Source organism: Pistacia vera, unplaced genomic scaffold, assembly GCF_008641045.1.
Source record: "Pistacia vera cultivar Batoury unplaced genomic scaffold, PisVer_v2 Contig204, whole genome shotgun sequence".
NCBI classification, from domain to species: Eukaryota; Viridiplantae; Streptophyta; class Magnoliopsida; order Sapindales; family Anacardiaceae; genus Pistacia; species Pistacia vera.
In genome coordinates, this window is record NW_022196007.1 from 585489 (window position 1) to 600533 (window position 15045).

At 34.2% G+C, this 15045-nt stretch overlaps 3 protein-coding genes and 1 non-coding gene across 5 annotated transcripts; all 4 read right to left on the reverse strand.

Annotated features, from left to right (window-relative positions):
• Window positions 1-982: 982 nt before the first annotated feature.
• On the reverse strand, window positions 983-1054 carry TRNAC-GCA. The gene has a single exon. It is a non-coding gene; the product is annotated as a tRNA-Cys (tRNA).
• Window positions 1055-1381: 327 nt separating this feature from the next.
• On the reverse strand, window positions 1382-4664 carry LOC116128888 (pentatricopeptide repeat-containing protein At2g39620). The gene is made up of 2 exons (XM_031414654.1): window positions 2871-4664; window positions 1382-2674 (listed from the first exon to the last, which is right to left on the reverse strand). The coding sequence occupies exons 1-2, from the start codon at window positions 4662-4664 to the stop codon at window positions 1466-1468; spliced, it is 3003 nt and encodes a 1000-aa protein (XP_031270514.1). The 3' UTR covers window positions 1382-1465.
• A 994-nt stretch (window positions 4665-5658) lies between these two features.
• Window positions 5659-7792, reverse strand: LOC116128813 (actin-depolymerizing factor 2-like). Its single transcript, XM_031414575.1, has 3 exons — window positions 7639-7792; window positions 6182-6447; window positions 5659-6071 (listed from the first exon to the last, which is right to left on the reverse strand). The coding sequence occupies exons 1-3, from the start codon at window positions 7639-7641 to the stop codon at window positions 5921-5923; spliced, it is 420 nt and encodes a 139-aa protein (XP_031270435.1). The 5' UTR covers window positions 7642-7792; the 3' UTR covers window positions 5659-5920.
• A 634-nt stretch (window positions 7793-8426) lies between these two features.
• Window positions 8427-10944, reverse strand: LOC116128811 (transcription factor bHLH113-like). 2 transcript variants are annotated; one of them, XM_031414574.1, is made up of 10 exons: window positions 10790-10944; window positions 10592-10671; window positions 10421-10481; window positions 9721-9836; window positions 9551-9639; window positions 9278-9451; window positions 9108-9188; window positions 8969-9034; window positions 8812-8856; window positions 8427-8714 (listed from the first exon to the last, which is right to left on the reverse strand). In XM_031414574.1, the coding sequence occupies exons 2-10, from the start codon at window positions 10638-10640 to the stop codon at window positions 8595-8597; spliced, it is 801 nt and encodes a 266-aa protein (XP_031270434.1). In that variant the 5' UTR covers window positions 10641-10671; window positions 10790-10944; the 3' UTR covers window positions 8427-8594. The 2 variants fall into 2 exon arrangements, with proteins under 2 accessions (XP_031270434.1, XP_031270433.1); XM_031414573.1 differs by having other exon boundaries at window positions 8812-8868.
• Between the last annotated feature and the right edge of the window lie 4101 nt (window positions 10945-15045).

The following is a 15045-nucleotide window of genomic DNA, read 5'->3' on the forward strand; positions in this document are numbered from 1 at the left end:
ATGTACTTATAAATTATATTTTGTCAACACGTCGATTACTTAGCAATAACTTATAAATACTTTAATTAAATACGTAATTATTTAAAATTTTAAATGCTTATAAGCTAATTTTGTAAGTTAAACAAACACCCCCTTAACCAAGAGTTGACCAAACTAGCTGAAATTGTTTTCAGGAAGAGGTCACCGATTAAAAAAAAAAAAAAAAAGACCTTGATCTGCAGTCAAATGCTCTACCACTTAGCTATGGACCCGATGATCTACAGTCAATTACAATATCTTTTTATTAAAATAACTTTTATCAAATAATATATAATACTTAAATTTATAATATTTTTATCAAATAATATCACGGTCATAATTTTGTCAAATAATTGCAGATGAAAATTTTAATAAACTTTCGAATAATACCACACTACGTAGATTTATCATAAATTTTATCAAATATACTATAGATAAAAATTTATAATAAATCTTATTGAATAATACAATTGCACGTAATTTGAAAATTGTACCAAAAATATATAAATTTATAATAAATTTCATCAAATAATATCATGTATGTAAATTTATAATAGGTTTTAATATTTTCTAAATAATACCACGAACAGTACTATAATAAATTTCATCAAATAATATCACAAATCACACAATATATAAATTATATCAAACAATACCACGGATCACACAATATGTAAATCTATAACAAATCATATCGAATAATAACACTAAAACATTAAATTTACAAAAAGATATAAAATTTTAAAAAATTATCTTTTTTAAAATTTAAATGCTATCTTGTATTATTTGAATAAATCTATTATAATTTTTTTTTAAAAGATGAACTTTTAAATTTTTGAAAGATATAAATTTTTTTTTAAATATATATATATTTTTTAATTTAAACGCTATCGTTAATTATTTGATGAAATCTATTATAATTTACAAAAAGAAAAGAGTATGAAAATATTTTTTAAAAACAAAAAGGGCCCAACCGGGTTCGAACCGGTGACCTCTTGATCTGCAGTCAAATGCTCTACCACTGAGCTATGGACCCCTTGCTGAAAGGAGGGTTATCACAAATCTTAATATATAAAGAATTTCTACAGAGCAAAATAAAAGATTACTGTATTCAACCTTGAGAGAGAATTGAAATATAAACCATACTGACAATCTTTGAATAGTATTATATACCCTCTAGATTAAAATTTACTCCAAATAAAATACACTTAATACTTTATTGATAATCATGAGTGTGTTTTAATTTTTATCTCTCAAGCACTTTTACTGAAAAGGATTAATTTAGTGTTAATATTTGGGTGAACTGATTGAAAGTTTAGATCAATTTGATGGTGTCATTTTACCAGGGCCATCATGCCAAAGCAAGTCTTCTCAGGTATGATGCTGTTAGCTTTTAAGCTATACAATGATGGTACATTTCCATTTCCAACTCTAAACAAGTACAAGATCACCAGTAATCGTTGCATGAGCAGATTCCATCCTCAAATTGATGAAAACGAGTTGTATCTCTAACAATGATTTTGCATCCAGTGATTTTCGTAATGAACTTTGTGGTTGTATGGCAATCTCTGCAAGCTCGGAGATTCTTTACTATCTGGATGGTTGATCCAGGTTCTGCATTTAGTAGAGCAAAAGTTATGGCTAGCCTCTCACTGTGATTGTAAAGGAACAATTCTTTGTCCTCTTCCTCCACATTTTGCAAAACACAGCTTGTATCAGGAACATATCCGATTTTCTCCATCTTCTCAAGTAATATGCTCCATAAAAGGCGCATTTTTTCAAACTGTGGGTGGCTCTGGTCGCCTGCGCAGAAAGCATGAATTTGATTTTTTATCTCCACCCAACTACAACCTGGAGTTTTTGTCAGCCCTCTTTCAATCATCTTTGATTTTGTGTTGCTTGCATCATCCCACCTTCCAGATTGAGCATACATACTTGTTAAGACGACATAATGAGTAGGATTTTCAGGTTCAAGCTGAACAAGATGATTCAATACAATTTCTCCCAACTGCACATTAGTATGCATTCTACATGCACTAAGTAAGGCTCCCCAAACTCCAGCATCTGTTTTTATTGGCATTTTGCTTATAAAATCCAAAGCTTCATCGAATAAACCAGCACGACCTAAGAGATCCACCATGCAAGCATAGTGTTCCAAATCAGGTGCAATGTGATGGGTTTTGCACATGGAATCAAATAATTGACGCCCTTCTTCTACTAATCCTGAATGTCTACAAGCAGACAAAACATTGAGAAATGACACAGAATCAACCTTGAAATGTCTCTCTTGCATTCGTGAAAAAAGAGCAATGGCATGACTCCCTTGCCCATGTACTGCATACCCTGCAAGCATTGCATTCCATGAAACAGTGTCTTTATTTCCCATCTCATTAAAACATTTCTCTGCATAGTTGAGCCTCCCACATTTTGCATACATATCAATGAGACTATTTCCAACAAGTGTATTAGATTGAAATCCCATTCGGATTATACAGGCATGAATTGCCATTCCTTCTTTTAGGGCTGCCAAATACGCTGTTGCAGGGAGGACACTCACAATTGTTACCACATTAGGCTGCCAGTTCTCTGATCTCATGTGATTAAAAGCAGAAATCGATTCTTTGGCATTTCCATTTTGCAAGTATCCNTCCAACAAGTGTATTAGATTGAAATCCCATTCGGATTATACAGGCATGAATTGCCATTCCTTCTCTTAGGGCTGCCAAATACGCTGTTGCAGGGAGGACACTCACAATTGTTACCACATTAGGCTGCCAGTTCTCTGATCTCATGTGATTAAAAGCAGAAATCGATTCTTTGGCATTTCCATTTTGCAAGTATCCGGCGATTATTATATTCCATGATACTTCACCCTTTGGAAAATCAGCTCTATAAAACAAGATCTTGGCTGAGGAAAGGTTTCCACATTTAGCATACATGTCTAGGAGAGCATTCATGGCATGACTGTCGGATCCAATTCCATACTTCATGATTTTCCCGTGGATGCTGGAGCCTAGGCCCTGGTCATTTAAGAGGACACAAGCTGAAAGCAAACCCACCATGGTTCCTGGGTCTGGATTTATATCAGATAATTCTAATTCATGGAATATCTCAATTGCATAGCAAGGGTCACCAATATGTGTATATCCATTTATCAAAGCATTCCACGTAACAACATCTTTAAATGGCATTCTGTTGAATATAATCAATGCTGGCCTCATAAATCCACACTTAGCATACATAGAAACAAGGGAAGTTCCTGTTGAAATGTGGGAATCAAAATTAGCCTTGACAGCATAGCAGTGTAAGCTCTTTCCTAATCTCAGATGAAATACTTCTCCACAAGCTGGAAGAATACTCATCAAAGTTATACTATTCGGTCTCACACTATTGTTTTGCATATCTCGGAATAGAGATAGTGCCTCTTCAGGATAGCCTGATTGGACAAAAGCAGCTATAATAGCAGACCAAGCAACTAAATCTCTTTCTTGAAGTTCCTCAAACAATTTCTTAGCCTCCTCCAGTTCTCCACACTTTGCATACATGCTCATTATGGAAGTAGCAACATCAATGTCAAACTTCTGCTTCATAACACAATCATGAATCTGCTTCCCTTTCTCTAAATCTCTCATCTCCCCAGCAGCCAAAAGAGCAGCTGCAGCAGAGGCCTTATTCATTATAAGATTATCTATTTTCATGCGATCAAACACTTCCATAACATCAACAAAGTATCCATTATGGGCATACCCTGCCATCATTGTTCCCCAAGAAACACTATCCTTAACCTGCATTTGATTAAAAATACATCTAGCAGCATTTGCATCTCCACATTTACTATACATATCAATCAAACCATTAGAAAAAATCTTATCCGAACCTCTCCTAATAACATAACCATGAATAGACCAACAAGAACAAAGATCACCCAACTTCGAAACAGCGGGAACTAAGTTCAACAAACTCACTAGATCAAGCTCCACACCACTAAACTGCATACTTCTAAAGAACCCCAATGCCTCATAAGGATCAGAACTTTGTGACAAGCCAGCAATTATTGCATTCCAAGCCACAACATCTCTCTCAGGCATTTTATCAAACACTTCTCTCGACAACCTTAAATTACCCATTTTACTATACATATCAACAAGACCAGTAGCTACAAACACATCATGTTCTAGTCCCTTATTAACAATCTCATTATGAAGAGAAACACCCTCTTGTAAATCTAAAAGACCAGTACAAGCTTTTAAAACAAAAATGAAAGTATATTTATTAGGCTCTAGTCCTTGTTGTATCATCAAACGGTACATTTTTAAAGCTTCTTTGTGTTGGTTTGCTCTTGTGTAAGCTCTTATAATAGAATTGAATAAAACAACACATGGGTTTGGTGTAGAATCGAAAACTAAACGAGCAAAATGGGATTTTTGAAAGAAAGAGTAAGAATTTATGAGATGGGTACTCATGGAAGTGTGTTGTAAGAGAGCTGAAACTATTAAATGGGCATGAATTTGAAGAAGAGACTTGAAGTCCTTGCATGATGAAAGTAACCGAACGTAATCTTGTGGTTTTTTGGAGGGTAAATCGCAAACGTTGTAAGTTGTTGAAAGAGCATCCAACTCTCTGCGTAGTAATTGTTTCCTAGTCATGGTTTTGACTTTTGAGGATGAGTTGATGAGAAAAACTTTGATATACAAAGTTGAAATTTGTGGACTTTATTGCAGACTCAACTGTAATTTCTGGTTTTATTAGACTCTAATGTTTCAACTTTCAATTGCAATATGTTAAAGTTAATATATCGAACAGCAAGTTATGGATGAGCTTCAAAGAACACCAAAGTTAAGATGTGAAATATGGATGTGTACTTTAGCATGTAATTTGTTTATAAAATATCCACAATTTTTAAGTCAAAATTTTTATAGGATGATGTGAAATTGTAAATTGCACCATCATAGTCTTGGAGCTGCACATTATAATATTACATCTCTGCATGCCCATTCATTTGATATGGTATCAGTCATTTCTTATTTTTATTTTTAACTTGTTTAGACTTTAGATCCCATTGAATATCAGCAATAAAAATATTTGACTTTGACACCCTAAAGCTCGGAAGTAATTGTTCTCGAGAGTCGAGTCCATTATGCACCGTTCCACAGGCCAAAATGGGATAAATTTCCCATTGAAAAAGGTCTTTTTTAACACACCAATCATCTGTATTTGATAATATACAGTCCTACAAAGGCTTTCCTATTTGCTAAGTAGGAGGGAACATTCCAAAATGGCTGATATCAAAGACGGTACAAGAGGTACTTATTTATTCAATAGAAAAATGATGAAATAGATTGCTATGATTTGTGATTTACTCACTTCATAACATCTGCCTATTTGAATTCTTCAACAAACGCTTCTTCACCTTCTTTCATTTTGAAAACATCACCTTTATTATGGCTCCTGTCTTATCACCCTACTTAATCATATAATTGTAAAAACACAACGTATGTCCATAAGACTACTAAACTACTTCTGGAAATGAAAATGGTACAAATTGGTGAATGACGATGCTTATTTAGTAAAGGGAAATATGCATAAATAACCAAGCATATAATTTATGTACAGTATAGCACACAATAGAACACCAAGACAGAGGCAAGCAATAAAAGCTAAATTGAGATCTGTACCCCCACAAAACATCGTATATTAGTCTGTAAATATCACACCAATGGGGATACCCACCCCATTAATCCACAGATTTAACAAATGAAGAAAAGACTTCAAAATTATAACTCCAACAACCACCCAATATTAAACCTTTTTTTAAAAGTCTCCAAAGATATAGACATTACATTAACTGAACCATGTAGTATTGGCGTTTCCCATTGCACCACCTCACGCAATTAATCTACATTCAATTAGAACGGCTTCTAATGACATCAAGACCCATCTCAGTAGGATCAGTAGCCTGCAGCTCTATCTGAATACCATCCAATTCTCTCTTGAACCTGTCCTTGGAGCTTGCATAAATCATCTTGCTTCTCACTTTTGATGTGTCAGGGGACCTTAATATGTTTAATAATTGCGAATGAGTGCGATGATGAAGCACAAATTTAGAATGAACTCAATTAAGAAAAATTAAAATGGAAGATGAACTGTATCACATAATTATTACCATGCAATGAAAACAATCTTGCTCTTCTGGCAGTTTTCTTCTGTGACAAAATCAAAGTCATAGACAGCATATCGACACTCATCAGCAGGAAGGCTGGCAGTAAAATTTTCATAACTATCAGTGGGTTCACCAAGCTTCTCCACAATAACTTGCTTCTGCTTCTCCTCAATCTTGTACACTATGAAGCGGTAAGTCCTTTTCGCCTTCAATTCTAAGAATTTCAGCTTGCAATCATCATGCACAGCCATCCCTGATGCTGCGTTTGCCTGACAATATGACAAAAAAAGACTTTATCAAACAAGAACTCAAATATTCATACCACTAACAGGTAGAAAATTACAAATTCTCCCAAACCCAATTAAAACCCCTTGCTTAATCATGGAACTAGTCCAAGAAATACAAATAACAATTAATTGAACGTTGCTGCATATCCACAGGTATCACATAAAGATAGTAATATTACAAAGTATTTGATAAAATGAACTGATTGTACTAGATAAATTTACCATGCAAAATGGAAGAAAAAATTCTCACCCACCTTACATCCAAATTTGCATACAGATAACTCATATCACTAAACAATTCACCAAGCATACCAAACAAAAATATAAAAACCTAGAATCACCATGTAATCCCAAACAGAATGAAACTTTTATTCCCATTTCCCTATCTACGCCACGAGACCATCAAATCTCATGCAAAAAATTTCTATATTATTTATCCTGAATGCCCTACAGTGAAATCATCCCTAACTATTTCAACACACATTTCTTTCCACTGCCAAATTATCCTTCAACTTCCACAATGCACCTAGTTGCTTAACACAAACTCAACCAAAAAGACCTAATCTCTTAATTCGGCAAACAACTCTAACCATCTTTACCACTAAGGCAACCAAAAACAAAGAAAACCCTAATACCAAATCACTCACGGCAGACCCTAAAATTAACCATCTGCCTAAAATTTATATCAGAATAGAGATGCTTGTTTCAAGGAACAAAAAAGACTACCGCTAAACCCAGCATCACACCAACACATGCACACACTAACAAATATTCTCCAAATAATAACTTAAAGAAAAATTCAGAAAACTTACAAGTTCATCACATTATATATATACCAAAATCAGCAAGAATTTTTTTATCAAATCACACACAAGAGTAAAGTATCAAACGATCACAAAAAATCAAGCTTCATTATCAAGATATCGAAGCAAAAAACCATCCAGATCGACGAAACGACACGTCACACAAAACCTAAACAATATTCGGACCATTATTTAACAACAGATACAAATATCAAATTTACAATAAATCAAAAATCGATTCCACAGATCAAGCACCAAAGCAAAATAATTTTTACAACAGACTTGAACAGAAAAAAAATAATCATTAAAAACAAACTGTGATAAACATCAAACAGTAGAGTGAAGTGGTGGACTTAGCAGAAGGGCTTACCATTTTTTCCAGGAAATAAAGGAAGACAAAATGAGGGAAAGTGAGAGAAAATTTAGGGCTCAATCGAGAGATGTGGTTGATAAAGATAGACTTTTTTTTTTTAATTTTAATTCCTTTTTTCCTTTTTTCTTTGCGCTTGTTTGTGCTCTGTGGTGGCTTGCTTGCGTGGTGTGAATGTACTATTGTTAATGTGACGGTAACGGTCACAGGGGATCTCAGTGAACGAAGAGGATTTTCCAATGATGTTTCGCCACGTAACTTGTATGGCGAAAAGTACCGCCACGTCATGGCGGTGGGGAAGTAATATGAATCACGCAATGACTAACAAATAATGAAATTGATACGACGCCGTAGGAGTAATTATCTTCTCCCTTTTAAAAAAAAAAAAAAAAAAAAAAAAATTAAGGTGTCATTATTCAATTATAATTTATATATCTCAACTTGTCTTAATTAATATTTACTTTTAAGATTATAAATTGATTATTAAAGAAGTCACTTTGACAGAAGAAAAGGTGAATGTTTTGATCTAAATTGATTTTAATTGACAAAAATTTCCAATTGGTCGGGTAAAAACTCCAATGGTCATCTTTATTAGCAACTAAAAAGGGATTTGAACTCAAGACCTCTTGAGTGATAACTTAAAAGTAACCACTCGACCACTCAGGAGCTGGTTAATTTAATTAATCATGTTGAGATAATTAAATCAGTCTTATATGGGTTTTGTTTTAATAATATATAATTTTTCTGGATGCACAGAAAATATAAATAAATAGCAATATACAACAGAATAAAAAACTATGAACCATCATAGTATCAATTGAACATATCATTTTGTTATAAAGAAGACAGATTATCTTCAATGGCTACTTTGCTGTCATAAGATATAAAAATTGAGCAGAAACAAAATGGTATTTGGGTTATGCGGTCAAGGTGGGTGTAAATGGTGCTAAAAGTTTTTAATTTCTTGATATATTGTGAGGATCAACCAGATCTTCCTTTGTTACTTTCTGTGTATATGATGTTGGAACCAAACAAAGCCCTCTGCTTCTCAGGTCTATCTCTTCCTCTGTTATTTCCTGTTAAACAATTATCAAATTATGCACAAAAGAAATTAGAGACTCCATAGTCAATGCAGTAAATCCTGCATGTAAAGCTTTATATGCAAAATAATACCTGTGAATGAAGAACTCTGGCACTGCTGTATGAGCTACTGAGCATCTGAAACAAATTCTGTTAATTAAACAAGAGGGCCAAAAGAATTCTTAAGAATATGAATAACTATTTTTAAAGCTGAGGAAGGTTGATTAATTTGTTTTGTAAATTTACAAACCTGAATTTGCTCTTGCAAGAGTTTGATGTAAAGAGAAGCCTCTTGGAGAACTGAAGCTGTATCAGTCTGCAAAAAGTTAAGAACTCAAATTAATGTCACACCAAAAATTTATGTATTCCTTAAGATCAAATGTACTGACCTTGCCATATGGGGAAACCAGTTTTTGAAGAGCTGTGATTTTGTCACTTAGTTTTTGGCTTCTCCTTACTGGCACCTGCAACTGCAGGAAAAGAAGAAGAGCTGTAAACCTGTAAACCTGAAGACCAACAATTTAACTGTTACGAATTATATATATATATATATATATACCTTTTGCTCAGTTGATGCGTTGATGACTTGATGATGATGCCATTGTTCTTCACAGGATGTGTTCCCTTTCTTCTTCTTATTAATCTTCTTGCACACGTTTAAAGATGTGTTGTCGCTAACAAGATCACTGATTCCTTCTTGTGGCAGTAGGCCATTTTGCAGGGACTGAAAATCCTGAGGAAAAGTACCACATTCGATCATTGAAGCCTTCATTTTATTAGTGTTTAATTTCAGAAGTCTAAATTTGGAGCAATATAACCAGTATCTACACACCACTTCAAATTGTGGAAGTGAACGCTTTCGAGTAAGCATCGGTGAGTGCTGAGAAATGTTGTCAAAGCTGGCGGAAATAGACTGAAAACCTGCAACCAAAAATGGTCATTCATAAGCCCATAACATAATGAGCAGATGAACCAAATTAGGCAAGAGTGAGAAGAAGAAACCTTGTTGATAGTCTATGAGGGGTTGACAAGAAACAGAAAAACCGCCATCTCTCAGCTGGTTGTCATCTTTGTATGATCTGGAATCCACGGAAAAGCCATTTCTGTGGATATTTGTTCTGAGACAGTGCAGAAAACGAGCTTTAGTTTAAAATCAATACTTTTTTGACGCTTTAATTTGCATCCATTAATTTTTTTTCCCATCAAGTGGAAACATTTGACTCATTAACACAGATTATACCAATTCAAGATTCCTCCCAACAGGGCATCTGGTGCTAAATTGTTAATGAAATATCAGGACAAAAAAAGAGGTCGCATTCAAATACTTTTTAAGTCTTGAGTGACTCTTGACCTTAATTGATTAATTGAATTTGAACCAAATATTGATTCCTTGAACGCTGCGACAAAATTTATATGCCAAACCTTTCTATACACTGAATCTGTAAAGTACTTTTATCTAAAGTTTTAAAGGCAGTGTCCAGAGCCGCCCAAATATGACCCCGCGTGATACATATTACCGACAAATGTAGTTTGTAAGTGCTTTTATGAAAAGCTGCTTTTCTCATTATCCCTTTTGATAAAAAAACACTTTGTTATCTGGAAGTGCTTTGAACATTAACAAGGCTATAAATAAAGCATGGCTGTCTTAGAGATTTCTGTAGTTATTTGATGTAAAATATGAAAGGAGAGCAAGAAGACATACACGATACTATCAACCTGCAACATGGAGACGTCCCAATTTGGCATCTGAACTTCGTTGTTTCCTGAAGTTTAAGTTTAACCAGCATACTGTTAAATTACATAAAAGCAATAACAATATTTTTTGGCTTTACAGAAACCATTACAATGTTCAAATAAAGAGTAAAAAGTTTACCAAAGTTGTAAGGCTGTGAAGAGACGGTTGAATAAAGGGCGTTCCTCATTTTATTCAACTATCAATTCTCCAGAAAATTTCTGCAATAACATTACAGAAACAAAGATAACTCGTGAATCTTAACTGAGATGAAAAGAGGCAGTTTTGTTAAAAGAAATGAAGAAAGAAAAGACCAATCGATCATATTGCATGACTTGCCTGCAATAATTGAAGTAAACCCTTTAGTTTTCCAGTAAATAAAGAACTGAAAAGGATTCGAGTTTGATAATTAATGAGATAGGACCTTGAAGGGTTTCTTGCAGGTTATTACAAAGAAAGATTGTGATCATAGTAGAGGTTATTTATTGCATGAAAAGAATACGAAACGTCCAGGTGAGTCATCATCAGAAGATATATAAAACCACCTTTATAAAAATGGTAGGATGGGCGGCTCTCTCTCTCTTTCTCTAACAGGTTATCTGTTTGATTTCGCTTTCATTTAGCTTTGACTTGATTTGATTAGTGAATAGTAATTAATTATATCAGAGATTAATTAATACATATCCAGCTAGTCAAAACTTAAACGTGTGGTAACCACCATCTGACTCCATTTTTGCGATGACTCAGACGGCAATCAAACTCAGTATGTTACAACTCATGATACACCAAGATGGTAAAGTTAAACAAATTAATTTAAAATTTCTGCAAATTAGTAAGTTCTTAAATCTTTCATTAGCGAAGGCACAACTCTTCATTGCTTCATAAACTGGGTTAATCATAGGTTTATATTTGGTATTTAGATCATTCTGAAGCTTATGATGGGACAACTTCTGCAGCTATAAGTGTAAATGAAATGCTATAATTGGCTACAAACAAAAGGGTTAATTGACACCTAACTGATGGGATTTTATATTCAAATTTGCATTACTTCAATTAAGAAGGTAGAGTAGTAATAAAGGTTTTGGTACGTACGTATCAACATTTATCAGCAAGAGCTGTTGAAAATTTTGATAAAACAAGAAGAAAATGTCCAGAAAAGAGATTGTAAACCAAACAGATATAGCATAGAATTTTTTTTTTTTTTTTTTTCTGTTGTATAGAAAATGATTTCGATAATTTGTATAAATCTGGTAAAGTCGGCCATGCCACAGATATGTGAATTTGATATACTCTTAAATGGTGATATATTTACTCTTAAATTTGTCTTTCCTTGCTGGGTTCTTGTGGCTTGTCCTCGTTTGTGCCATGACTCCTGTTTCTTAAACAAATATAATTGTTGACCTCTTCTCTTTGCGTTGTTTTTACCATATCCATTTTGCATTAGTTTTAGAAAGAGTTAATTATATGGCTACCTCTGAGGTGTGGTAAAAAACTTTTCTCTCTCAAATTTTGGGAAAATTAATGCTGACACCCCCCGAATAGTGTTTTTTCATTTAAATGTAACAGTGTAAGAGGTATAAAAGATATTTTAATTAAATAGTTGACGGTTTTAGTAAAAGGATTAACCATTTTTATATTTGAGAATCGTAATAGTACTAAAATGGCCAATCGTTTAGCCAAAACTTTTAACCTTTTTGTCAAAAACTATTAGTTGTTGACAAAAAAATCAACGATTTATTGAAAATATTATTTTTACCCTCTTGAACCGTTACATTTAACTAAAAAAAATATAGATTCGAGAGTGTCAATATTAGCTTTACAAAATTGGGGTTAATGTTTTTTTCAATGTTCTGAAACCCGACCTATGGTGTCACCCAACCAAGGGGTCGGGTCTCAGGTTGACCAATCCAACTAACAATCTTACCGGTGATCCAACAAGTTTGAAATCTAACAAGCATACCCCTAATAAGTCCCGATAGGTTTAAAATTCAGTAAACACACCCCTATGATTTGGCCAAATGCAAATTGACGGTCGACTGGTTGGGCAACAGTGACACACCAGAGAGAGCGGGGTTGAGACATTGGGCTTGGGCTGGGAGGGTGTGCGGCTGGCATCGTGCAACTGCGATTGCTCGGTTGTTATCACGACTGCGATCACGCGACACTACCTGTTGTTGCGCAATCATGCGATGGAGGTTCAAGTGAGGGTGGGCAATGAACAGGTTGGAGATTTTTAAACAATGGACAGGGGTAACCCAACTCGGAGAGTGCCTCGGGTGCCAGTCCGATTGGGTTTTAGAAAAATGGTTTTTTTATCATACCTCAAGTAGGACACCGTAATAAATCATTTCTAAAAATATTGATTGGTATTGTTAAAATCCCTAAAAGGGTATATTGAGTTTAAGAGTTTTTTATTAACTTCGACAGTAACACAATGGAATAAAACCTGTTTGCATATACTATATAGTACATAAGTTTGTAAAATAATGCTGGTATCATATGGTATTTTATTGAATGAAATATAATATAATATAGTTTGACTAAGCTAAGACTTAAAAAGGTAAATGAGCAAGTTTTCTCTTTGTCTGCTATCTGAATATTCTACTACATGTTAATTGTTTTATGCAGAAATCTCCGAAGATGAACACATGTAACAATACCGATTAAACCATGACTTAATTATGTGATTATCAAACTAATTTCATACAAATTAGAACTGTTGTTATCCTAAAATCACTATTACGTCGTCTTAAATTCTTATGTAATCATCTCCTAATTTAATAATTTCTATTAAAAGTCAGCGATCATTCTGTCTTATGTTTTAGTTAGCATTAATCCTAAATGTTCCATTGCGACGACACGTGGAATTCGTACAATATGGGACTTTCCTACCAAACCGCCATGCTAATTATCAAATGGACCCTCAAAGTTTCAAAATTATATCATGTATACTGCTTTGCCCTAACTTTGTTATGTTATCATTTGTAATAGATGAGTGAAATGGTAACGTTGATCTTATAAGATAGTGTTCGGGTAAAATGATAACTTTGATATTTTGAGAAAGTGATTTGCAAATGTAACAACGATGTGACGGGGTTAGGGCAAAGGAGTATCTATTATAAAGTTTTTAAATTCTAACTACTATTGAGTGGCTGAGTAGTCAATTAGGACTCTTAGGTGTATTACTTAAGAAGTTTTGAGTTAGATTTACCTCGATTGATAATAAGGATGGCCATTACAACTTTTATTAGGCCGATAGTTTCAGAGTCCTAAGAGATTAATTGAGGTGCACGCGAGTTCGTCTGGACACCCTTGATCATATAAAAAATAAATAAATAAATAAATAAGAGTTTTTAAATTTTGAGCAGTGTTCTGAAAACCAGACTGGACCGTTTGGTCGGACCGGTTCGACCAGTAACCGGTGGCGTGTCCGGTCTGGAATTATGTAAAAACCGCTATTTACGTTTAAACCGGATTGGGCAGCCGAAATAGTGCCGAATCGCGGCTAAATCCCACCGGATTCTGGCACCGATCGAGGGAGAAAACACTGCCATTAGACTTGACGGCATCTCTACGACGAAATCCAACCATTTTCAGTGGCTGTCGTCCAGCCTTCGTTGCTCGCCGTCCACCCGAACTTCACGCGACCGTTGGACTTCTTTTGTTGATTCCGACGATTTCCGGCGCCGATGGAACTCTCTAACACCACCATCAGATTCGTCAGCATGTATAAATCAAAAGCCCCATGATTCCAAACCTTGATTGGTCGTCAATCATCGTTGCCGCCACCATCAGCAGTCTCTTCGTGCGATAAGGGTGTTTTGGATAGATTTCAAACTTTAAGAGAGTATTATATGGGTGTTTTTGATAAATTTCAAACATTCGGAGACTAAAAATTTTTTACAGAATACGGTCCAACCGATCGATCCAAACCGATCAAACCAAAAACTGGACCCTTAAACGGGTCATGGTCCGGTCTGGTTTTTGGAACATTAATTTTGAGGGTTCGTTTGATAATGCAAAGGGGTATCCATGAAACGGTTTTTTTTAACTTTGAGGGTTCATGATAAAGTGCGAAAAAGAATTTGGAAACCTTAAGGATAGACTTAATACTCTCCCATTTATTTAACGATTTTTTTCAATTTAAATTTTGTATATTAAATAAAAAAAATTGATCTAATCATTAAATCATACATTTTAAATATCAAAATTAAACAGGCCCAGTCAACTTTTTCTTCATTTAATCTTGGAAATAACATAGAGATTAAATATGATCCATGATCTATTGAAATAAAATTCTAAATTGAATTCAAACAACAGCAAAACGACTTCGTTCAAATGATATTGTATAAATCAAATCAATAACTATAAAACTTGGGAATAAATAGGGAGAAAAGCAAAGACCGGCCACGCAATCATATTATTACTCCAGTTATAATAAAAAAATATAAATAATTATCGGTTATATGTTTGTAATTAGGAAACAAACCACAAGTTTTTGGATCTATTAAGGAACACAATCCTAATCAGCTAGCAACAGCTGTTGTGGATTAACGTTGGATTTTTTTAATTTAAGATTATGTTTCAGTAATGCG

Coding starts and splice junctions, on each gene's coding strand:
- LOC116128813 (XM_031414575.1), bottom strand. Junction 6,072..6,181: donor AAGATTGTTTTCATTGCATG/GTAATAATTATG, acceptor AAACATATTAAG/GTCCCCTGACACATCAAAAG.
- LOC116128811 (XM_031414573.1), bottom strand. CDS start 10,640: ATGAGGAACGCCCTTTATTCAACCGTCTCTTCACAGCCTTACAACTTT. Junction 9,640..9,720: donor CCTCATAGACTATCAACAAG/GTTTCTTCTTCT, acceptor TTTTGGTTGCAG/GTTTTCAGTCTATTTCCGCC. Junction 9,035..9,107: donor TGGTTTCCCCATATGGCAAG/GTCAGTACATTT, acceptor AACTTTTTGCAG/ACTGATACAGCTTCAGTTCT.